The sequence below is a fragment of the Octopus sinensis genome, linkage group LG10 (assembly GCF_006345805.1).
Source record: "Octopus sinensis linkage group LG10, ASM634580v1, whole genome shotgun sequence".
NCBI lineage: Eukaryota > Metazoa > Mollusca > Cephalopoda > Octopoda > Octopodidae > Octopus > Octopus sinensis.
This window is the reverse complement of record NC_043006.1, coordinates 29,412,642-29,439,138: the sequence shown is the minus strand read 5'-3', so window position 1 is coordinate 29,439,138 and position 26,497 is coordinate 29,412,642. Positions and strand designations below refer to the sequence as shown.

General features: G+C 36.9%; 1 protein-coding gene across 1 annotated transcript in view; it reads left to right on the top strand.

Annotated features, from left to right (window-relative positions):
- Positions 1–26,497, top strand: part of LOC115216328 (polycystic kidney disease protein 1-like 1) — a 235,489-nt gene that overhangs the window by 165,452 nt on the left and 43,540 nt on the right. Inside the window, exons 36-47 of the mRNA XM_029785550.2 lie at positions 5,690–5,790; positions 7,594–7,789; positions 10,432–10,515; positions 11,472–11,679; positions 13,632–13,741; positions 16,301–16,410; positions 17,062–17,168; positions 17,670–17,843; positions 19,031–19,150; positions 21,325–21,604; positions 24,591–24,743; positions 25,918–26,083. Coding sequence (XP_029641410.2) covers positions 5,690–5,790; positions 7,594–7,789; positions 10,432–10,515; positions 11,472–11,679; positions 13,632–13,741; positions 16,301–16,410; positions 17,062–17,168; positions 17,670–17,843; positions 19,031–19,150; positions 21,325–21,604; positions 24,591–24,743; positions 25,918–26,083 — 1,809 coding nt within the window. The remainder of the gene's footprint in view (positions 1–5,689; positions 5,791–7,593; positions 7,790–10,431; positions 10,516–11,471; positions 11,680–13,631; positions 13,742–16,300; positions 16,411–17,061; positions 17,169–17,669; positions 17,844–19,030; positions 19,151–21,324; positions 21,605–24,590; positions 24,744–25,917; positions 26,084–26,497) is intronic.

Here is a 26,497-nt window from a genome sequence, read left to right as displayed (position 1 = left end):
TTCCTTCGGCATCCGTACGTCTCGAGAGACGATGGTGTAGCTTGAAAAATGTGGTGGGTTTATCTGCACTTCCTGGTGTGGCTGTGCAGACCAATCATCGAGTGGCAGTCTCTACTACATCTGGTGCAAGTGAAAGGGGATGAGAGCTGTGATTGCTGCTGCTGCTCCTTTTGCCTGGTTTTCTTTAGTTTGGCAGTAGTGGTCCTCAGGTTCTCTGCTGTCATTGCACCGTGCTTGACACTGTATCGCCAGGCGCTTCTGTCGGCATCAGCGGATTCCCATGTTTTGGTGTTGATCTGGCATAGCTTTAGGTCCTTCTTGCAGATATCCTTGAAGCGCAGTTTGGGGCGTCCAATTGTTCTGGAGCCTTCCGCTAGCTGTCCATACAGTAGGTCCTTTGGAATCCGTCCTGCATCCATTCGGCTGACATGACCTAGCCACCGAAGACGCCTCTCACAGAGTGATGTTTGCATGCTGTACATGTTGGCATGGTCCAAAGCCTCTGTGTTAGTGATCTTGTCCTGCCATTTGATATGGAGAATGCGCTGCAGGCACCTTAGGTGGAAGCTATTGAGTTGTTTCTTGTGTCGGGCGTAGGTGGTCCATATATATATATATATATATATATATATATATATGATGATGATGATGAAAACCATCTAAGAGATAAAAGTATCCAAAATACTACCAGTATATTTACTACCTATATTTAACCCTTTCATTACTGTATTTATTTTGAGATGTTCTGTGTTTCTTTCAATTACTTTTTAAAAATATAACAAAGAATTTAGTAAAATAACTTAGCTATCATGAGGCTTGTGTTAGGAACATAAATTGTGACTAAGGTTTGGTGGAAGATTTTAATTAAAACCTTATGAAAACAAGGCATTTGTACAACAGAGCCAAAGCTGGTTTCAGCTGGGTTGGTAACAAAAGGGTTAAACATGGGCAAAAGTGTTATGCTCATAAATTATAGGTAAAGCCAAGGGTAAACAGTTCATCAGGAATTAAAATTTAAAGAAAACAGAAAATGGAAACAATCTTTTTGTAAATCATTAATAAATAATAATTGATGTGAATCAATTGTTGTTATCAATATTATCTCCATTTTCTATTTCTTTAAATTTCTCTTTCTCTCTCTCTCTCTTTCTATATATATATATATATAAACACACACACAAATGCATATATATACATACACACATACACAAACGCATATATATATATATAGACACACACACACACACACACACACACACACACACATATATGTATGTATGTATATTTTTTTATTCATGGATTAACAAGGCTACCAAAGATTTCATATACAGCGAAATCTCTCAACATGAGAATGTTGGTATACAGGTCATGAGAGGTAGCTTATAAGAAAATTGTAATGGATGTTTTCATAGCATTAACCCTGGTATCTTTGTAATGAACTGCATTCACCATAGATGAATTAATTCCTTAATTATTTTACATGAGAAAACTTGTGCATGTCCAAATTTATAGAGATAAATACACGTATGTGTGCATGCGTATCCATGCAAAATATGTGCACGCATGCACACACATACACACACACATATGTCTACATATATACTGACACCAAACTTGGTTAATGGGGGTTCCTTCCCCTACATGCACAAGCAGCAAATAACACTTCAAAATTCCAAGTACAACACCCTACCCTCATCCTTTTCACCACCACTCCAACCTGGATAAGATTTTCTCTGGACATGAATTATACATACTATTTGGACATTATGCAGATACCCCTAGTCCTTATGAGAGGGCTAAGGGTAGACGAGTTGCTGGTGAAAGCTGTACAGACCTTGTACAGTGATGCTGTCAGTAAGGTGAGAGAGTTAACCACGAATACGGTGAAGAATTTGATGACAGGTAGGCATTCATCAAGGTTCAGTCCTCAGCAGTCCCCTCCTCTTCATCATTGTCCTCCAAGCCATAACAGAAGAATTCAAGACCAGCAGTTCCTAGGAACTACTGTACGATGGTGATCTTGTTCTCATAGCTGATTCCATATCAGAGCTAGATGAAAAACTCCAAGTATGGAGGCAAAAACCTGGAATCTAAGGGCCTTAAGTTTAACTTAGCAAAGATTAAGGTCCTAATAAGCAAGAAAACAGATAGAACCCTACTCCCTTCAGGTAGGCGGCCCTGCTTGATTTGTAGGATAAGTGTAGACAGGAACTCCATATGGTGTACCCATGTAAGCTATGGATACACAAGAGGTGCAGTGGGTTAATCAGAAGGTTATCAGAGAAAGTAATGTTGATATGTGGAAGATGCACAGGCACCATAAAAACTACAGAGACTTGGTGGCTCATTAGAGGTAGTGGATAATTTCTGCTGCTTAGGGGACCATATTAGTTGTTGGGGTGGATGTATGGAAAGTGTAATAGCTACAATAAGAATAGGATGGAGGAAATTCAGTGATTATACTTCTGTTGGCTACCAAAAGTTTCTCTTTCCAATCAAAAGGGAGACTGTATGAAGCATGTATATGGACAGTGATTCTTCATGGTAGAGAGACATGGGCCCTGGATGCATTGGACATGCAAAGGTTAGAGAGGAATAAGGCTAGGATGTTCTGCTAGTGTACATGTGTGACAAAGTGCCAGTGTTGTGAGAGAAAAGTTGGGCATAAAAGGAATTTTAGATTCAGTGTGCATGAAAGAAGACTGTATTGGTTCAGTAATGTGATGCAGATGGGTGTCGACAATTCCATAAATTCTACAGCTTGATGCCCTTCCTAATGCCAACCATTCCAAGAGTGTAATGGATAGTTTTTATATGCCATTTACATGACCCTGGCAACAGCCACGACTATGATTTCACTTGGCTTGACAAGTCAAAGAAAGCTTTAGGATTTGATGCAGCACTGGTGCGGGTGCATTTTATGTGGCACCAGCACCTGTAAAGTGCATTTTATGTGGTACCAGCACCTGATTGTACTTGATGTGATGCATCTTCTCAAGTACTGTAAATTGCCACATCTCCTGGTCCCTTGTCATAGCTTCAGTGGACTTCAGTGTCTGAAGATCCTTTCTCACCATGTCATCCCATGTCTTCCTGGGTTCCACAGGTTCCCTCCACAATTAGAGCTCAGCACTTCTTCACACAGTTGTCTTCATTTATATGCATCACATGACCCAACCAGCACAGTCTTCTCTCTTGCACACAACATCTGATGCCTCTTATACCCAGTTTTCCTCTTAAATCATTTACACTCGGTCATGCATACACACTGACATTACCCATCCAGCAGAGCATGCTAGCTTCATTTCTTTCAAGCCTTAGCAAGTCCTCTGTAGTCAAAGCCCATGTTTCACTGCTATGTATATATTATGTAAATATAGGCACAGGAGTGGCTGTATGGTAAGAAGCTTTTTTTTTAACCACATGGTTCTGCGATCAGTTCTACTATGTAGCACCTTGGGCACCACATGGTTCTGTGATCAGTTCCACTACATAGCACTCAGGCCAACCAAAGCCTTGTGCGTGGATTTGGTAGACGGAAACTGAAAAAAGCCTATCATATATATATATATGCATACACACACACACACACACATACACACACACACACATACACACACACACACACATGTACAGTGTATACTGCTGTCATACTCAACCTCAGTTTGTGACAACTTAATAATATATATTTGCTGTAGTTGTATACACAACATGTGTCATTCACCAAATACCTCAAAATATGATGGTAAATTTGAGGATCACCCCAGACACAGAAGAGCTATTGACAAACCTGGATCAACACATCAATATCATCATCCTCCTAGGTGACTTAAATCTCCAAAATGTTAAATGGCCAGAAGGCCACATCCTCTCTGGGGTGTCACTGCTTGGACAAAAGCTTGTAGAATCATTACTTGAACTTTCTAATATGCTGTTCATGGAACAAATGGTACTCCAGCTAACCAGGGATAATGACATCTTGGATCTCTGCTTCACAAATAATGTGAACCTTATCCATAATATGAAGGTGGCACCTACAGCACTCTCAGATTAAAACATTTTTGAACTAACACTGTATGGTCCTTAGATGAACTTTTAGCATCTCTCCTATCAGGAGGGCTCAAGCTACATCCAGCTTGAATTTCAATAAAGCAGAATGGAAATCAAACAACAAAGAGATCTATGAATGAAACTAGTTCGACATTCTATCTATGCAACTCATCGACTTAAAACTCAGTCAGTTTATGTCAATAATATCAAACTATATGCATTAAATACACCCCAGAAAAAAAAAGAAGTCCAGCATACCAACAAACGAAATTCCTAGAGACAGGAAAATCCATATGAGATACAGATAAAACATCTAGAATGGAGAAATCTATTTTGAGATGGACACTCCTGGAAATCGAAAACAAAATCAAACTCTCTCATGGAAAGGTAAGAGCAGAGAGAAAGAGAGGGGGAGAGAGGGAGAAAGAGAGAGCTGTTGAATACATTCAAACAAACCCTAAAGCTTTCTATAAGCAAATAGCTACAGTAGAATATAAAATAGGACCATTGTTCCAAGGCAGGGCTCAATGGCTGCTCACTGAAAAAGGATAAATGAAGTGCTCAGTGAACATTTAACAATATGTTAACTTCCCCTCTGGGACACATGCAAATAAAAAACCTGGCTGAATTCATAAATATTGCAGCCCTACAGATGAAGGTGGTAACCAGTAATTGCATTAACATTGAAGAGGCAGAGGTAACAGTGGCCATAGATGAAATGAGCTCAAGTTCAGTAACTGGTCCTGATGGCTTCCCGGTTGTTCTCCTGAAGTCATGTAAGCTGGCTTTAGAGTAATTACTTCAGATTCTTATTCAGAGATGCTTATTCAAATGGTAAACTTCCTAAAACAGATAAAAGAAGGTATTATATGACCTATCCAGAAAAGTGAGAGCAGCGCTAAAATCTACAGGCCAATCTCTGACTTCCCATATCAGTAAAGTCATGAAGCAAATAATCAGAAAGAAATTTGATAATATTCCTGGAATAAAATGACTTGCTGAACAATTCACAGCATGGCTTCTGTCCATGAAGATGCTTCCTGACACAGCTCTTACTGCACTATGACTGTGTTTTGATACAGCTGCATGGTATATCTTGACTTCCCAAAGGCCTTTGGTAAGGTAAGTCATGGCATGAGATGTCACAGGCTGCGAGACCTTGGCACAGCTGGTAAACTGGACTATATTTGAAAAACAGATCAGGTTTGTTAGCTGGATGGGTTGGTAGCTAGATGAGAATTTAACTGTAAAATTATGTCCAAAATGTCTCCTTCCTATCCATGTTAGCTTGGAAATATAGATGTCAATCAAATGAATAAGTAAGTGTGTGTGTGTGTGTGCTTAAGCTGTTGTGATGAGTTGTGTTCCTTTATGTGAAATAGGGATTCAATCCGTAGAGGTGGGTAAAATGAGAATGTAATTAGCAAACTGAAATAATCCCTGGGGTTGATATGATTAACTAAACCTCTTAAATTTTTACTCCAGTATAACCACAGACTTGTGAATGAAGTCCTTGAAGGAACATTGTGTGGTGAATACATTACACAAATATGTAAAGCACATTTGTGTCCCTGTATATACACAATTCCCATCGTGAGACATTATATTCAGAATATGTCTTATTTTTCTTTTATGTCAGCGAAAATCGACCAACGAAGTCCATGCAATATATCTATACTAAAACATTCAACCCTGATGAAAATGTTGTGAAAATATTTTTACCATCTGGAGAACTGGAAAGTATGGTTTCTTTCTATTTATTCAATTAATATTAATTTATGAACACTGACAGCTTTTTAACTATACATACTTATGTGTGTACATATGCATGTATGGATGTGTGTGTGTGCATGTATGTGTATATATATATATATATATATATATATATATATATATATATATATATATATATATATATATGTATGTGTATGTATATAGGTACAGGCATGGCTGTGTGATAAGAAGTTTGCTTCCCAACCACATGGGTCTCAGTTCAGTCCCACTGCGTGGCACCTTGAGCATGTGTCTTCTACTATAGCTTTGGGCAAATCAAAGCTTTGTGAGTGGATTTGGTAGATGGAAAATGAAAGAAGCCAATCGTGTGTGTGTGTGTGCATGCGTGTGTGTGTACATGCATGTGTGTGTGAGTGTCTTTTTGTCTGTGTTTGTTCCCCCACCCCCACTGCTTGACAACTGCTGTCGTCAACTAAAAACTTCTTCAAGGCAGTGCCCCAGCATGGTCGCAGTTAATTACTGAAACAATTAACTAGAAAGATGCATTTTGAATATAGTGAGTTGAATATTTCTTCCAAAACAAAAAGAAATCACATCTTAATTGATCATTGACAGATTCAACATAGCGACATTTGTCTGATTATGTGTGTGTGTGTTAATAGTTTTTTTTTAAATACATGTGAATATGCAATTTTTTTTTTTTTTTGGGGTTTTGTGTGCATGGGTGTGTTAACACATTTAAAAACAAAGAAACTGTTAGATTTGCATGTATAACACTTTTCAATATGCTTAATGGTAAGTAAATCGATTTATTTCCTAAAATTCTTTTCTTAATTGTGAGAGTATGAAATGTTAAGTATAGTTTATATTAGAGATTGTTTGCCAACATAACATGGCAGTCCTGATTTAGGACGAATGTTGCCGTAATTTAGCCCCAGGAGACATCGTCTCCAGCTGGCTACACAACACGGTCTGTGTCCTTATATTTTCGAACATATAAGGTCACAGATCGTGTCATATAGCCAGCTGGGGCTAAATTACAGCAACATTCGTCCTAAATCAGGACTGCCATGTTATGTTGGCAAACAATCTTTACTACAAAGTACTGTTGCTGAATATCTCTCATGAGACTTAAAAATAGTAATTTTCTAGTTTATATTAATTTATTAAAAGTTATTTCCTAGTTACTTAGTCATAACATAGCACTCCATCAGTTACAACGACGAGGGTTCCAGTTGATCCTTCTCGTGAAATTAACTTGCAAGTGGCTGAGGACTCCACAGCCATGTGTACCCTTAACGTAGTTCTCAGGGAGATTCAGTGTGACACAGAGTGTGACAAGGCTGGCCCTTTGAAATACAGGAACAACAGAAACAGGAAGAGAAAGTAGTGGTGAAAGAGTACGGCAGGGTTTGCCACCCGCCCACCTTCCCTCCCAGAGCCTCGTGGATCTTTAGGTGTTTTTGCTCAATAAACACTCACAACACCAAGTCTGGGAATCGAAACTGTGATCCTACGACTGTGTTATAAAATGCTGTCTGGGTTGTTTTTCATTGCATGAAACTTTTAGTAGCTCATAAAAATAAATACTGTGTTTATTAAATAATATTTATCTCTCATCAGAAGGAGTACTTTTTTTTATTTTGTTGACCTTACCATCACAAAACAGTACATTACACACGCACACACGAATATGTGTGTGTGTATATAATTTATATACATATTCATATACACACACACACATACACACTCACCTGTATGAGGAAGGAAAAGAATAAAAGTAATGTATTTTGTTTTCCATTTCTGTAGATGGCACTTACTACCTCAGTATTGTGGATGCCACATACAATGAAGGACGTCCACGACGGGGTGTAGCAACACATCGCAATTACACACTGAAACTGTGGTGGGGACAGTGTTTATTTTGGAACAAAACTGACTCAATGTGGTCAGACAGTGGTTGTACTGACACCAGTGAATCAACACCAAAGTGGACTCAGTGCAAGTAAGAGGTTTTCTCCAATTACAATCAAAAAACTTCTTTTTTATTTATTTTCTTTTCATCTTGAACCTTATCATTGATTTAACAGGTTTTCCTCGCCTATTTCCCCCACAAAACAGCTGACTTTAAATAGGCATAAGAGCTCTGTTGAAAGTTGAATTCCTTTAAATGATTCCCTATATTGAATCAGTATATCAAGTGCTCTGAAATGTTTCACTAAAATAATGTACAATGTGGGTTCATTCATTTCTGCTATACAAACCATTTTCATTTGACAGTCTAGTCTGGCTAGATTGTTCATCTTAGTCTTTCCATTATAAGCTAAAGGAAACAGCTCTGCATACCTGCTGGTAATTCAATATATGTGTGTGTGTGTGTATACATACACAAATGCATATATATATATATTTGTAAATATATATATGTATATATTTATGTACATGCTAGCATGGAAAACGGATGTTAAACGATGATGATGATGTATGTATACACACACATACGCAATAGCTGTCTAAGAATCCATAAATCAGGAAAAATGCACTTGCATATATTGTCAGTAGAGTAGGTGTATTAATCGAAGTGCTATACAGTATTATATATCCGTAGCAGCTGATCTTAGCGATCAGTTTCGCACTAGGAGTCCAACTAAGCAGTAAGATCGATGATAATGGATCTATAATACTGCATGCTTTGATCATCATCATTTAACGTCCTTGAGGCCCAATGCTGAAAAGGTACCTTTTATGTGTCACTGGCACAAATGCCCGTTACATGACACCAGCACTGGCCACAACTACGATTTCACTTGGCTTGACAGGTCTTCTCAAGCATAGCATATTGCCAAAGGTCTCAGTTACTAGTCATTGCCTCTGTGAGGCCCAAAATTCAAGGATCATGCTTTACTACCTCGTCCTATGTCTTCCTTGGTCTACCTCTACCACAGGTTCCCTCCACAGTTAGAGATCAGCACTTCTTTACACACCTGTCCTTGTCCATACACAGCACATGACCATACCAGCACAGTTGTCTCTCCTACACACTGCATCTGATGCTTCTTATGTGCAGCTTTTCTCTCAAGAGGCTTGCACTCTGTTGTATATGCACACAGACATTGCATATCCAGCCAAGCATACTGACTTCATTTCTTTCAAGTTTATGCATGTCCTTGGCTGTCACAGCCCATGTTTCACTGCCATGTGGCATGGCTGTTCGCACACAGGCATCATACAATCTGCCTTTCACTCAGAGGGAGAGGCCCTTTGTTGCCAGCAGAGGTAGGAGCTCTCTGAATTTTGCCCAGCCTATTCTTATTTTCACAGCTATGCTCTTGGAGCATCCATCTCCACTACTAACTTGGTCACCTAGATAACAGAAGCTATCTACTACCTCTTGCTTTCCCACCTGGCATTTAATGGCATCTATTTTCTGTATATTTTTGGTGTTTATTGTACCTGTGCATCCTCCACACACAAAAGCTATTTTCCCTATTAACCTTCCTCTGATGTTTCTGCACCTCCTATGTGTCCATAGCTTACATTGGGTACATCTTATGGATTTTCGACCTATACCTTCTCTACAGATCGAGCAGCGCCATCTACCTGAAGGGATTTGTGATTTGTCTGCCTTCCTACTTACTGAGACTTGGGTTTTTGCTAGGTTAACTCTAAGGCCCTTTGATTCTAGACTTTGCTTCCATACATGAAATTTTTTCTCTAGTTCTGGTGGTGATTCAGCTATTAGAACAAGGTAAACAGCATAGAGGAGATCCCAAGAGCAGCCTGTCTTGAATTCCTTTGTTATTACCTGGATGATTATGATGAACAAGAGGGGGCTGATGAGCGATCCTTGGTGAACCCCTACTTGTACCCTGAATTCTTTTCATAATCAAGGCATCCAAAATCAGTTCAAAGTGAATTTTGCTTAGAATTTAACTAATTTTGAACCACCTCCAAAACCTTTGTGTTGACATCTATTCTAAGAACTTTCAGAACAAGAAAGCTGGAAACTATGATGGTCATCTGAAGGTCAATTTCCTCAGTTGTTTTGACTATTACTCCTAACTATGGTCACAACATAGTGTAAATTTAATGGTGGAACTTGAAGTATTCAGACTAACTATTAGGAAAGACTCAAGAGATTAAAACTCTATACCCTGGAGCAAAAGTGGAAAAGATAAACTGTAATATACATCTAGAAAATCCTGGAAGAACTTGTCCCAAACTTTGACATTAAAATTTATACTAACACCAGAACAAGATACCATTGCATAGTGCCAAAGATTCCACCCTTGCCATCAAAATACCAGACCCGACACTACTTGTGATTTAAAGGCCTACAGTTTTTCAATAGCCCTTCAAAAGGCTTGAGTGATCTATATGGGGTGGATGTAGATGTCTTTGAATCAGAACTGTATTTTCTACTGACAAGAGTCCCTGATGAGCAATCTTCACAGCTGGAAATGCAAATGAGGGCAGAAACATCAAACTTCCTCATTTACCAAATGCCACAGTGAACCTGAAGCTGTAATTTCAAAGAGGAGTTATGCCTGCACCTGTGTGTGTGTGTGTGTGGTGTATCAGTATATGTATATATGTATGTATTCACAGACACAATCATTCCTACTCATGTTTTGTTTCATGTTTCAGATGCAATCATCTGACCTGTTTCAAGAGCCATTCAGTGTCAGTTGTCAACAAACTAAGTATACTTGATGTTGAAATTTTCATTGAGTAAGTTGAGCAATTTGTATTCAACAATTATACATTTTCCTCCATTGCTTCTGTCTGTTATAATAATCATCTGTTACAGCTTTGATTTTTTGACTTAGCCTCATTCATTGTTAGTTGATAGGTTTAATTGAAATCTTTTTCACTGTTAGATTTTATGACATTCTAAATTAGACAATTCTTCAAAATAAAATAAAAATTTAATATTTCAATGTAGTTGACTGATTCAGCTTATTTTCAGAATCTGCATCAAAAGTTCAATACTTTTGAATGCAAAATCTTCTCCAGGATTGCTGATTTAAAAGTAAAGTTCCAGATTGTTTATCTAGGGACTTTCATACACACATATACACGCACACACACACATTCTCTCTCTCTCTTTCTCTCTCACCTTTTGTATATCTACCAGAAGAGATTTGTTCTCCCTACAATTCACCTCTTGTAGCAGAATTTTGAATTTCTGTCTCATCCCACCAGTGCCTAATTTACTCAGTTCTGGCACTTCTTTTTCATAGTCTGACACGTATATTAACTTTGTTGACAGAGGTGTCTTCTTTCAGCTCTGGTGTTTATACTCAGTTACATGAAACTATTTTGTCAAATGACAAAGGTTAACAAATTGTGCAGGAAGACTCTCATAATCTCTCTACAAATGAACACCGATTAATTCGAGAAAATATTGTTCTTATTTAAATCATCTGGTTGTTGTTATTGTTGTCGATGACGACGACCATCATCATCATCATCCATCGAGCACTGCACTGTCCAATATGTTTTCATTTTTGAAGATGGTATGTGATTTGAGGGAGATTTGACTTCTATCTTTATCAGATCATGACTACATAAAGGCTCCTTTATTGATTCAAACTGCAGGTAGCCTATCTTTCAATTATTTTCACTATGTTTTGGTATGATTCCTTAAGTTTTTTAAACATTGCCTCTCTCTCTCACACTTTCAGCCCTAATGTAAACCCAATACCAACAGTTCTTACTATTGTGCTTCTCTTCGTCTACTCCGTGCTCCTTTTCCTATGTCACAAGGCAGATCTACATGATGCCAAAAAGAATGGTATCATTTACTTAGAGGATAATTCTGATACAGACCGACAGAAGTATGAAATCATTGTGGAAACTGGGTTTCGTAAAGGAGCTGGGACAACTTCAAAAGTAAGTAGTCTACAGATGAGAGCAAAATTTTCTTTTTTTCTATCTTCATTTCTATAGACATTTAATGGTGTTTGGGGAGCAATGCAATTCACTCACACTATTCACAAAATGCCTGGAAATTTGTTGCATATATTATCATAATGACAATCAACGTTATTTCTTCTTTAAATATAAGTTTGAAAGCCAAGTAAACAGAGAAGGGTTACAACTAGATGAAATATCCAAATGCACAAGTTTCCGATATCCAACCTAATTTATACAAATAATAACTACAACAATTAGTAGCATAAAACAGGGTTTTTATATATATATATATATATATATATATATATATATACACACAAATTAGCTAAACTTATTATATAAGTAATTTATGTCTACATCTAATTTTTTGTTCGTCTAGGTAATTAAACAATATTTTATTATTAGTTAATAATATCTCCTTAAATTCGTTAGTACATTATAAGCAAAAATTACTACCTATTCAATATGATTTTGTCTTACCTTACAAACTATCTCCCAATTAAAATTGTACTTAATATTTTTAGATTTGTACCCTGTGTACAACCGTATCAGTAAATAAATTCAATAAGTAAATTACAACCAACTCCTAACTACGTAACTAAACAATGACTAATCCATTAAGTCATACAAAAATTATAATTCCTACTGTTTTCCATGGTATAATATAAAAGTAAAAGCTTAATAACCACATTCATTCAATCAATTTATAGGCAGGATTAAACACTAACTTTAATAAAAGTACAACAAAGAAACATATAAACCAATGTACACTGTATTGGTATTAATAGTAAACTGCAATAAACTAAATTATTTGCTAAATCGTGACCAATCTTTAAGTCCATACAAATAATAATCCCACCAGTCTTCCATAGTTACTACTATAATAAAAAAAAAAGTGAAGCTTTATATAAATCTCTCCAAAACAAAGCAAACACGATTGAAATTAATTTAACTAATAATATAATAATTATGGGTGAAATACATTATTTCATTATTCAAAAGTTAATAATAAAACACCACATACTCATTAATATGTCACCACCACAGGCTATAATATTAAATTACCAGTAACTAATAGAAATATTAAATTTTATTAAATAGGAATTAATAAAAGTACTTGTAATTAACTTTTATTATAAAGCCTTGCTATGTTTAAAGCTAATTAAAACTGTTTAAAAGATAATAAAACTACAAGTATTAACACTTACATGTTTTATCAGAGACCAAGAATTTAAAGGACCAACTTAAATATTGATGATGTAGTGCGAAATTACTACTTCCTCAATTGTCTCAAACAATATTGGTGACATAGAAAGCAAATAACTCGAATCGTAAACCTTCCAAATCCTCACAAATATTTGCTAAGTTGAAGAGAATAGATACTACTCCATATTTATTTGAAATTTCAAGTTTCCTGCCTAAACAGCGATTAAAAGTTTTAACCAATTTACCATATTTATTACCCTTGTTTTACTAAATGTCGTAACAGTTTATTTATTCTTTCCCAAAATTATATATGTATGTGTATATATATATATATATTGTATGACTTAATGGATTGGTCATTGTTTAGTTACGTAGTTAGGAGTTGGTTGTAATTTTTTCTTTCTCACTAGACCGCTGGTAGCGGAGAATTTTTTCTAGAATTTTTTGCTACCCTTATACTTATTAATATATATATATATGTATATATATACATACCTACACAGGTTTTGGTAGATAGGTGAAGGTGTGGGAGTGTAGTAGAAATTCATTATAATAACACCTACACGCATGCACACACAAACACATCTTTTTCTCTTTCTCACACTCATCCATTAAACTATGTTAGCTGTTTTTCTCATCTAATCTAATTTTCTCTTCCTATTTCCATGTTAAAATAATTTAAATGCCAATGTACTGTAAGAATGTTTCTCTTTCATTTTCAGATCAGTATTATTCTTCATGGTGAATATGGCATGTCTGAAACTAGAGAACTGATATCTGATGATGAGAAGCCCCTCTTTGAGAGAAACTCTCGTGATAAATTTGTTATGACGTTAGTATTACATTGCTTGTAACATTATTGAGATTTAACTATATTCAATACCTACTTGTGTCTTGTGTTTGTTTAGTGCAGGTATTTTCATGAAGGGGTTTCCATGACACTGTACTGACAAACAGTCACATGATATGATATTTTATTGTACAAATTGCTTATGATACATAATGTAATATATGTGATATATATAATCTAATAAATATGCGATATATATATATATATATATTCATAAAGGCCAGTCGCGGGAAGAATTCCTCTGCCAACGGACTCCACACCTTATCACCTTCCAGGTGGCGCCAGAGATGTCTCAACCTCAGCGCATGTCTGCGATTCATTAGCCAAGGCATTCCCAGCCTGCCCTTTAACCATTCCTGGCAGCAAATTGAGCGCCTTACAATTGGCTTTCCTCCCTTCCACAAAAAGTGGAAAAGGAGTCATTCCAACTTGTTTAGTCATGAATCAGAACAAGGGACAACAGTCAGGCGATAGGTGATTACAGATGCAATAAACACCTGTACCACCTCCGCCCTTCCTTTCAAGGACAGAGCCCTTCCGGACCACTACTGTACTTCGGCTTCTACCTTGTCTGCCACCTCACTCCAATTTTTCTCCCTCCGAGAGTCTTGGCCAAACCAAACTCCAAGCAACTTAACAGGACCATCTGTCCAGTGCCCCACGATACTGGACAATATCGGCTTGCTCCTCCAGGTGCCGAGGCACAAGCCGATGGACTTGTCCCTGTTAACTTTTGCCCTGCCACTGCTTCATATCCTCTGAGAGCATCTTCTACACGAGGTAGCTGTGCTTTGTTGGACACGATGAAGGTGACATTATCCGCATAAGCAGAAACAGACTTACAACATCCAATTTCATTAGGGTTGCCTCCTAACTTCTCCAGCCACCGCAGTAATGGCTCTAGAGCCAACACGTACAGAAGTGGAGATAAGGGACACCCTTGATGAACTGAGCGCTTGATCGAAAATGGCTCCGTCAGGTAACCGTTAATCTGGACGGTGGACTTGATGCCACTGTACATAGCGGAGATCCACCTCCGAAAGCCAGGGCCTAGCCCAGCTACTTCAAGGACCACCGCCAGGTACCAGTGGTCAACCCTATCAAATGCTTTACTTTGGTCTAAATGGACCATTGCCCATCAGCTTTGCCAGCTAATTTTCCAACCCTGTCTAAAGTGTAGTGGAGAAAGAGAAGATTATCCTGGATCAACCTACCAGGGATTGCACATGTCTGTGCCCTCCCTACAGGTTTCTCCATGACAGCCGTCAACCTTTTTGCTAATACCTTCACCAAAATCTTTGACTCTACATTAAGCAGAGTTATGGACCTGTAATTACTAATACTATCCCCCTTGCTCAGGTCTTTCTGGACCAGCGTCACCACTCCCCAGCTCACAGAACTGGGAATTCTCCCATTCTGTTGCCAGTTTGCAAAGACGCTTGCCAGTATATCCCCGAACAAGTCCGACATACAACAATAAAACTCATAGGGCAGACTATCCATCCCCGACAACTTTTCCTCGGCGCACTCCCTTGTTCAAAAATATAAGGACACAGATTGTGTCATATAGCCAGCTGAAAACAATGTCTCCTGGGGCTAAATTACAGCAACATTCATCCTAAACCAGGACTGCCATGTTATGTTGGCAAACAATCTTTACTCCAAAGTTCTGTTGCTGAATATCTCTTGTGAAATTTAAAAATTGCAATTTTCCAAATATATAGATATTTATATATTAATATTTATATAGATGTTTATATATAATACCAGAGCAAATGTACACAGAGTATATAAACACAGAAAATTAAAGAGGAGAAGTTATCGTATTATAGGTCCGGCAGCTGTTTCTGGGGGCTCAGAGTTATTTCTTAATGTTGGCAGATGTAGTTTAACAGAATATGCAACCAATAATGGAAGCAAATAAACATTGGATAGATTCAGTCTCTGTCTTCAGGGTGGAGAGATAAGAATCCAGCATATATCTATATATTCTTTTACTTGTTTCAGTCATTTGACTGCAGCCATGCTGGAGCACCGCTTGTCAAGCGATGTTGGGGGAGGTGGGGACAAATACAGACGCACATACATATATGTGTATATATATATATATATATATATATAATGACAGGCTTCTTTCTATCTACCAAATCCACTCATAAGGCTTTGGTTGGCCCAAGGTTATAGTAGAAGACACTTACCCAAAATGCCATGCAGTGGGACTGAACCCAGAGCCACGTGGTTGGGAAGCAAGCTACTTACCACACAGCCACTCCTGTACCAATATATTTATATAGTATATATAGTATATCATTAGTATGTATATATATAATGGACTTGATTCAGTTTCAAGCTATCAAATCCATTCACAAGGCTTTCGTCAGTTTGAGGCTGTAGTAGAAGACCCTTGCCTAAGGTGTTATCCTGTAGGACTGAACCTGAAACCACATGATTGAGAAATAAATTTTTTAACTACACAACCACACCTGAACCTATTAATATATATATATATATATGTGTGTGTTTTGTTTTCTCTATTTGCAGATTACCTGATAGTATTGGCAAATTGCAGAAGATTCAACTTTGGCATAACAACTCAGGAACTTCTCCCAGTTGGTACTTAAGTCGAGTCATTTTGAATGACTTAAACTCAGGTTAGTAGTTCTGATGTTCACTTCTCTCTCTCTCTCTCCCTATCTATTTACCCCCCCCCCACATCTCTCCATGTTTGTATGTGTGTGTGTGTGTGTGTATATATATATATATATATACGTCAGGTCATTAAGAATGAAATGTCCAATTTTGAACTGAAAGTTTATTTTACTTTATCTCAACGAAAAGCAATGCAGTTAATCAAAGTATGCACCTAAGTATGCACCGAACCGCTAAGTGACAGGGACATAAACACACCAGCATCGGTTGTCAAGCAATGCTAGGGGGACAATCACAGACACACAAACATACACGCACACACACACACACACACATATATATATATACGACAGGCTTCTTTCAGTTTCTGTCTGCCAAATCCACTCACAAGGCTGGTAGAAGACACTTGCCCAAGGTTCCACGCAGTGGGACTGAACCCGGAACCATGTGGTTGGTAAGCAAGCTACTTACCACACAGCCACTCCTGCGCCTATATTATGTATTGAGTCCTTCTTTATTTTGAAGATGGTATGATTTGGTTGTAATTTCTAACAGATCAAGTGAACTATAAAGATGTAGTAAAGCCATGCTATATCATTTCTTTTCAGCAATAAATCTGTGGCCATGTAAGAAATTGTTATTGTTATTTGTAGGTCAGACATATTATTTCATTAGTGAACGTTGGTTTTCTGTGAGCAAAGATGATGGCAGAGTTGAACGTGAGCTGTGGGCTGCAAAAGATAATGTTGGATTTAATACAGTAAGTTGTCTAAAATGTAACATTTTTTGTTGTTCTTCTCTTTATGTTTAGTCCTGCAAAATACTATTTTCGCTTTGTTCCAAGTTCTTACCAATCCAAAGATAAATATTCAGCATGGTTAATAAGAATGTGTGATATATTTAAACAGGGGTTCTTGAAGGAACTCAAAAGTTCTGTAGTAAGTAAATAAGGAAAACTAGATTTCTTATATAGGATGATAAACATTGTTTCTTAGCATTACATTTCCTTGTCTTCCTCTGAGACAAAACTAATGTTATTTAATCTCACTTGCTCATTTTATAATTGTTGGATAAAAATAAGTAGTCTTATATTGTAGTATTTAATTTCATTCTTCTTTGGCCCATGTTTAAATGCTGCACAAAATGATTCTTATCCTCCACTATTTTCTGTTTCTTGCCACAAGTATCCGACATATAAGAGGATAAATTCAATTGATAAGTACAGTTTTCTATTGTAATAAAATTCTTTTGTCTGTTGTAGATATTCTTTGCTAAAGGTGCTCAATACATTGCTGATTACCATTTGTGGACTTCAATCATAACTAAACCACCACACAGTCGATTCACTAGAGCACAGAGAGTATCTGTTTGCTTGACATTACTCATGGGTTACATGTCCCTGAATGCATTGTGGTACCATTTTGTCTCAAAAGAGGTAGAGTGCTTTTTGTTTATCTTTAAAAAAAATTTCACTTCATGTGGGAAGAAATTTAAAAACTAATTGCTTTAATTGGTAACAAGAGCATTATATTATATACTTTATTAATGTATATGTCTGTGTTAAGTGTGCTGATATGTAGCAATGAAATATTGGCAGTAAAAACAAGGGATCAGCTCAAGTTTGATTCACTGAATAAATGTGTATGGAGGCCCCAGGATTTCACTCCCCCAAAGAACTTGGTTCTTTGGAGGAGTGAAACAGATTGTGTTTTATAGAATAAGTGAGCACAATTGAACAAAATCTTTAAACGAGTGTATATTGTGTTTATAAGCTCTGTAGAAATCTTCATAGAAATAGAAATATAGTGGAGAAAATACCTGAATAGTGTAAGATGTCTCTTAAGTGTGAGTTCATTGGCTGTACTCTCCAACTGAAATTTGACAGATGAAATGATACAAAAACGAATGGTAAAATATATGGGAAATGAGTTGTTTTATAGATCTTCTTCACTTACTAATATATAAATAAGTCAACAAGAAATTCCATGACCTTCTAGAAATAGCAACTAACTCCCAACCAAATCACATTCTAATGCATTTATAAATGAAACACACACTGAACAGTTGATATAAAAAAACAAATGCGATGGTCATAGTTGGGGCACCTTTGATCATAGTTTTGCTCAATCAAAGCTGACCTTGGGCTAAACCACACTAACCTATATATAAAAATGTTGAAGTGATTTTTAATAAATTTTTTTATTCTTGTGAAAGTACTAATTGAATATTTTGTGTTCTTAGACTAGCTCTAAATGATTAGGGAATCAATTCAAAACACGCTGGATCTCTTGAGAGTTGCTTACGAACAAAAGTTCTATGAGATCTTTTCTCTTCAAAGAATATTTTTCTACAATGGCTGTTCTGCTCTACAGATTATTTAGTTTTAAGTTTACACCTTTAGGTTGTGTTCCTGAACAATTTTGCTTGTTCCAATTTCCTACCGAAATTACCAGTATAAAGGCATCCGGCTTTGAAACAAACAAACAAACAATTGTTTTAACGAAAAAAATAAGCATGTAAAACAATAAAATAAAAGAAAAAACAACTTAGTGAAAAAAAAACACAAGATAGCTTCTACTTAATTCTAATTGCTAAACATCATCTTCGATTTTTAACTTTCAGTATCGAGGCGAGTTTGGTCTCCTTGATGTGTCTTGGCAGTCCATTGCCGTTGGTTTCTGCAGCTGTATTATTACTCTGCCAATAAATTGGATTTTAGTTTTCCTTTTCAGGAGAACTTTGGTAAGTTAAAACAGTCTTTTATAATTTTGATATTTCTACAATTGTATAATGAGGACTAAATTGTATTAGCAAACTTTTCAAAAGCTGAAATGGTTTTAAAATGAAGTATAGATACAATGACATTATTTATAATCTACTAGCAGTATCGCCCGGCGTTGCTCAGGTTTGTAAGGGAAATAACTATATAAGCTTTTTTAGAGAGTTACTTCCCTTATATAAACCGAGCAAAAAATGCATAAAAAAAACGAAAAAAATTATGATAATTTTTTTTTTAATCGTAGACTCATCGTAGACGCATGCTATTACCCGGAAGGCCTCGATATGAATCACGACTATAAGATACCCGCTTTTGGTTAAACTGCACCGCAAAATGTGGGAGTAGTTAGGAATCTAAATCAGAGGAGACAGACTCTCACAACTTCAGTTTTATATATAAAGATAATCTGTAATCACCTAGAAGTAGTCCAGACAATATTTAATCTGTGATCTTATGTAAGCTCTGAATATTACTGTATGAGAGGTGAATAATTGAAACATTGTCTTATAATGCATCAACAGCATTTATACAATAAACGTAGTTGTTCTACATTTAACATTTGTAAAATAAATGTTGTCGCATTAAATTAGCATATTATGAGTCTGTATAATTAATCCAATGACGACTAGATTTATGATAAACAATTGACTGGCAAAATGATAAGCTAATCTTAACACTATTGTAATTAGCAAGTTGCAACATACATTAATGCATTTAGATGCTGCCAGTCTTGTTGCCATAATTTCCTGTAATTCTACCCAAAATGGGGGAGGAGCACATTAATTGTCTTTAGAAACTGAATATCTCAGCCTCGCTTAGTAAGGAAAATGCACACACTAGGTACTATGAAGTAGTAGAGAACTTACCTAGAAAATGTTTTAGTTAGACTTGAAGCATACATATTATATTATAAGTGTAAGATTACTAACTTAGCATCTTTCTTGCAAATTTCATTTCATAAAGTCTTTTAATCAAACTTATTATAACAGCAGTATTGGTTTTGTTGTTCAACTCCAGATCAAATTTGATCAACTAGACCTGTGATCAAAGGTGATTGTAGGGCTGTTAAGAAATTCAGATTGCCATCCTGTGGTTCTCACTTCAACCTATAACCTATGGTCTTTGGCCATAACCTTGGATTGACCAGTACCTTGTTTAACATATCTTGGGTATCTAAACCCGTAAGGCCCATATCTCTTCTGGCATAATTACAGACAATTTCTTCTATAAAGTGAGAGAGAAATCAATTCTAGCAAAGGAGCACTGTTTTATTTTTATTAACCCAGAAAGGATGAAAAGCACAGATGATATTAGCAGGATTTGAAATAGGAGCACAGAGAGAGAGAGAGAGAGAGAGCTGGAACAAATGCTGCCAAGTATTCTGCTTACTATTGTAATGACTCAGCCAATTTGACTTGTCACAGTTGTTAGAGCATCAGACAGAGTGTAAAAATTAGTCAGAAAAAAAATAGCATGCCATTGCTTTAGAAATTTGTGATAATTGTTCTGCACTGAGTTTCACATACTCCTTCACCCTCTCACTGTCAGAAATTCAATGAACCAGGGATTAGCTCATTAACAACTTGTAAACAATGACAATATTGTTCACCAATTGTGACATGTAATCTCTATAAATTCAAATCTAGAAGCTGCAGCTATGAGGAGCTAGTCTTTTGGAGGTGGGGATCTGTGCCCACATTTTCCTGGGTGTGACGTTTTTTCAGATAGCAGGGGTAAGGTCGATGAGGATTTGCATATTATTTACAGCTGGTCAAGTAATCATATTAAGGATCCTTTGTTGGTCTCTACTCTGGTAATGATGTCTCAATAGTAAGAATCACAAAATAGAGACAATACTATTCCAGACTGATTCCTCATTGTTGCTAAAGTGTTAAAGTCAGATTTGCCTTCAAATTCTTCAAAGTAGAAGTAAAATATACATTTGCCATACATTGGGAGAAAATTTGATTGAATAAATAAATTTGCTTGTATCCACTCAAAATTAGTTTTTGTTGTTGTTGTTGTTGTTATTGTTGTTGCTGTTGCTGCTAGTAAGCAGAATCATTAAAGCATTAGAAAACATAACAATGATGCTTTCAGTGAAACTATTAATTCTAGCTTGATTGCTTGTTTGTAGATCCCATACCCAGGACTAGAGGAAGATGAAGACTATGAAGATGGGAAATCGGAAGATGCTGAAATGCCGCATACTATTCACATTGAGCCAGTAATGACATACTCCCCCACCCCTACCATCTTGACCCTGCAGAATCTCCAGGAATGGGCCTGTAGAAAGTGGAAAAAACAACAGCAGGAACAGCACACTTCTAGTACAGATTCACCACTTCCACATTCTGAGAACAGTAGTAAACCATCCATGCCATCCTTAAGGGAAGTTGTAACCCAAGAGAAAAATGGTAAAGATTTGTTATTTACAAAGTGACTTTTCAAAAATGTTTCTTATTTTATGATGTTTCATATGAAACAGGCTTCTAAATTCTAGATTTAGAAAACAATAAATGCATACACTATGTATACACACACACACACATAGAAACACAAATATTCAGGTTGACTCACAAATACACTTACTTGAATATACACAACATATTTACACAAATGTACGTTTTGTCTTATTTGCATGGCACATGTTTGTATCCAAATCGCTCCTATTTATGTCTACAAACATAGATGCATTCATACAAACATGGGTGCTTATTGACATGACATTCCACTGAACATTTCTGTAACAGGAAGGAAGAGGAGGTGGTTTGTTATTACATTGTCTCTTCACACTATTAGGATCCACTGTGAAAGCCAAAGTGATATGAAAGTCATCAATTCTTTGGCTGCTTTTCACTTACAGTGTGTTAAGTAGTAGTGTATTAAGGTAAGGGATTAAGGTAGTGGATTAAGATAGTGGATTAAAATAATGGTACAGTGGAATAATAGTAAGGTTATCAGAGAAGGTAGGGTTTGTGTGTGGAAGATGCATAGGAGCCATGAAAACTGTAGATACTCAGGAAATTGATTTCTCAAATGCCCCAGAGATTCTTTTCTGCTACCTAGGGGACCTAATTAGCTGTGGGGAAGGATGAATGGAGAGTGTAATTACTCGAATAAGAATAGGATGGAGAAAATTCAGAGAGCTTTCACCTCTGTTGGCATCTAAAGGTCTCTCTTTCTCTGAGTGAAATGAAGATTGTATGATGTATGCATACAAACAGTAATACAACATAGTAGTGAGAAGTGAGGTTCTGAATGCAGAGGACATGTGGGAGCTACAGAGGAATGAAGCTGGTATGCGCTGCCGGATGTACTGCAATGTCAGTGTACATGTGCAACAGAGCATTGCTAGTGTAGTGAGAGAAAAGTTGGGCATAAGAGGAATTAGATGCAATGTGTAAGAGAGAAGACTCTGTTGGTTTGGTCATGTGATTTGTATGAAACTTGTGGAAGAGAGAGACACGAGGACATGGGATGAAGTATTGAAGGCAGATCTCTGAACACTGAGCCTTACAAAGGAGATGACTGAGGGTTGAGATATCTGGCACATGGCTGTACTCAAGATGACCCATCTGCCACAGAAGGATTGATACTGGTGCTGGTGTCATATATAAAGCACTCGGTACACTTTGTGGTGGGATTGGCATTAGGAAAGGCATCCAGCCATAGACACCATGCCAGAAAAGACAATGGAGCCTGCTGCAGCCCCTGTCCTTAGCATCTGCAATCAAACCTGCCACTCTATGTCGCATGGAAAATGGGCATTAAATGGCGGTGGTGGTGGTAGCGATGATGACGATGATGATGAAAGTAGCATATTAGGGTAGTGAATTAAGATTGTGGATTAGGGTAATGTGTCAAGGTAGTGGATTAAAGTAATGGATTAGAGTAGTGGATTAAGGTAGTGTATTACAGTAATGGCACAATTACACTGAAGGCGCATGGTTCAGTGGTTAGAGCGTCAAGCTTACGATAGTGAGGTTGTGAGTTCGAATCCCGGACCGGGCTGCATGTTGTGTTCTTGAGCAAGACACTTTATTTCACATTGCTCCAGTTCACTCAGCTGTAGAAATGAGTTGCGACATCACAGGTGCCAAGCTGTATCAGCCTTTGCCTTTCCCTTGGATAACATCGGTGGCGTAGAGAGGGGAAGCTGGTATGCATGGGCAACTGCTGGCCTTCCATAAACAACCTTGCCCGGACTTGTGCCTTGGGGGGTAACTTTCTAGGTGCAATCCCATGGTCTGTGTCATGACCGAAGGGGGTCTCAGATTCTCTCTCAGATTACAGTAATGGATTAAGGTAGTGTGTTAGAGTAGTGGATGATGACAAAAAGCTCTGGAATATTTAGATACATCCTTTTGTGTTGTGGGTTCATGAACTGCTTGGATAAATTTTGCCTTTTTCCCTTATGAGATCAATGAAACTATCAACCTAACAGCTACTGGAGCCAGCCTAATTGACTGTGCCTGGCCCTAGAATGTATAGCCTTGTGTTAAATGTTGTTGTTATCATGTATTGGAAAGAATTGGCTGCTGTTTGTAAATCCTCATTCAACTAAACCTTCAACTGATTTCAAATCACAGTTGAACTAGTTCAGTTTAGTTTGCTAACATTTTTGTGAAGAGCATTTATACCATCTACTATAATAATAATGCTTTTGTGTTTTTCTCTGTCACAACATATGAATGAGAAAGGTGATAGGTGAATAAGGAAGGAAGCAGTGATGGCAAACTGGTAGTGGGAGCATTTCAACTCTGTGTGAGTATATGTGTGTGTATGTAAAAGGGAGATATGTGAATGTTTGTGTGTGTGTGTGTGTGCAATGGAAGTGGGATGGTGAACATTCAATGTTGAAAAGAAAAATCAAACAGCGTTTCAACTCTGTGTGAGTATATATGTGTATGTGTGTGCATGTACAAGGAAAGTTTGTGAACGTTTGTATGTGTGAACCAGTGTTCTTTCAGTAACAAATGATGATTGATGTCACATCTCAAAAGACAACCACTAGATCATATTGACAAGTGTATTAATTTGATTTACGATCCATATTTATATATATAATACTACAATTAGCTGTCATTTTTTATGACACGGAGCCAACTAGTTATGTAATAAAACATTATACAAATGTGCTAATGGGGCTGCTAGAAATAGCAGCCAATTCTTTTTGTCACATTCTACCATCTTAAATAAGAAATATAAAAAACAGTGTAGCAACTGGTATACCAAAAGGTGGGACAGTTATGGCGGGAACACTTTTAATCATAGCTCTAGTCACTTAGGCCAAACAACGTCTTAAACCTTTGCCATTATTCTTGTCTGTAGTGCATAGTATGTCTAAGCTATCAGGTTTAAAAGTCTACTGTGAGATTTTGTAAACTTTCTCTTTCATAGATATTTCAGAAAACGATGAGGCAGATCAGGTATCCAGTGGCTTTGAAGATTTTAACAGCCAATATCACAGATCAATGTTGTCAGCTGATTTACTCAATATGAACACCAAACTTGACTTGGATTCCGATCAGTCAAATGATTTGCTTAATAAAGGTAAGAGATTTCACTTGTATCAATTTAATTTTGTTATTCTAAGATTTTGTCAGCTTTGAAAGTATGAAATTTTACTGGATACCAGTATGATCACTGAGTATGACCATGGGATTATTAAGTTTGCTTGTGGTTTAATGTCCAATTGCACTGTGTAGCATCTTGCAGAAGATTTTTTTTTATGTTTTATCACAAGCCTGAAGATGACAGATGTTTTCTGAATGAATTTTGCCTGATAGAAACTATGCACAAAAGTCCATTGTAAATGTGTGTGTTGACCTTGAATTCTGCTGTGCATGTGCACCAAGTTTTAATGTTCTGCTGTTTACAGCAGTGCTTGGAAGGAAGGTGTGTAACATGTGATTGTTGCATTGACCATGACAAAGAATGCTGAGCAGAGAATCTGCATCAAACTTTGCCAAACGCTTGGCGATACCTGCTCAGAGGCCTATGCAAAGTTTTCAGAAAGTCTTCATCATTCTCACCACAATCAAGGAGATCTTGTGCAACAGAAACCTGAGTGTCTTTTTGGTCAGCTGGCATTTTTCCAGCCATCTTGAAAACGTTTGACCCACTCATACACTTGTGTGCAGCTCATACACTCCTCTTACACTTTCTGCAACTTTGTGTAGGCCTCTAAGCAGGTATTGCCATAACAACTTTGTCATGGTCAATGCAACGATCACATGCTACACACCTTTCTTCCCAGCACTGCTGTAAACAGCAGAAGTGAGCTAGAATGTTAAGACTTAGTGCACATGCACAGCAGAGTTCACAGTCAATCTTTGCTAAGTGGCTTCACTCTGTCTGCTTTAGCTTCGTTACTAAGGCAACATTCCGGATACTTATTGATCAGACCTCGTGTGTGTGTATATATATGTATCTTTTATTCATTTAAAAAATTTTTCATATAGCATAAATTCTCTAATTTATTGGAGACAAAACATGAGATTGTAATGTGATACTTGTACCTTTCTAAAAACATGAAACTCTCACATATTCGACACATTGGCAGCTTACAGATTACTTTAGGAATACTATGCTGGCAGCATATAAATCTATAGTTATTTAATTTCCATGCTTTACAAAGTTAGAACAATCTGTGCAGTACATAATTTCATAACTTGCTCCTTGTTCTTAGCTGTCTTATTAACAATGTATTGTTTCTATGAAACAGACTTCAGTTCGCAGAAAATAAAACTTCTCCAAAAACCAGAAGGCCCCAATGTCTCACGTCAGTCAAAACGCTTGTTCCTTCCTGTCTATTGCCGCTGGATAGACTATGGTCTCTGCCTTCTGCTCACCCTTGTATGTGCAGCTGTTGTTATGTTTTTTGGACTTAGGTAAGAATATTTTTTATAGCTTTTGGTACTTGCTTAGATTTACTTTTGAGAGACTGTGTTTGGTTTGGTTTTTCATTTTTTATTTCTCTCCGTTTCTCAGCTAAATTATCTTAACTACTAATACAACCATCATCATGATTATTGTTCAGTATTTTGTTAAAGTCTGTGGGGAAGTTTTGATAGGAGATGGATTATTTGGTCTAGTTGTGTGCTGCTCCCAAATAATCAAATTCTAATATTTAGATTTTATTAACATGTTTATTTACAGATTGATGTTACAATTGTTACTTTACAGAAAGTTTTTCTTTTAAAACATCAGTGGCTAGTGTATGAGAATGTCTACTTGGCAAGAGGAGAAAATGTTATGTGTTTGTGCTTGGTAAGAGGTAGGAGTGGTGTAGTTACTGGTTAACC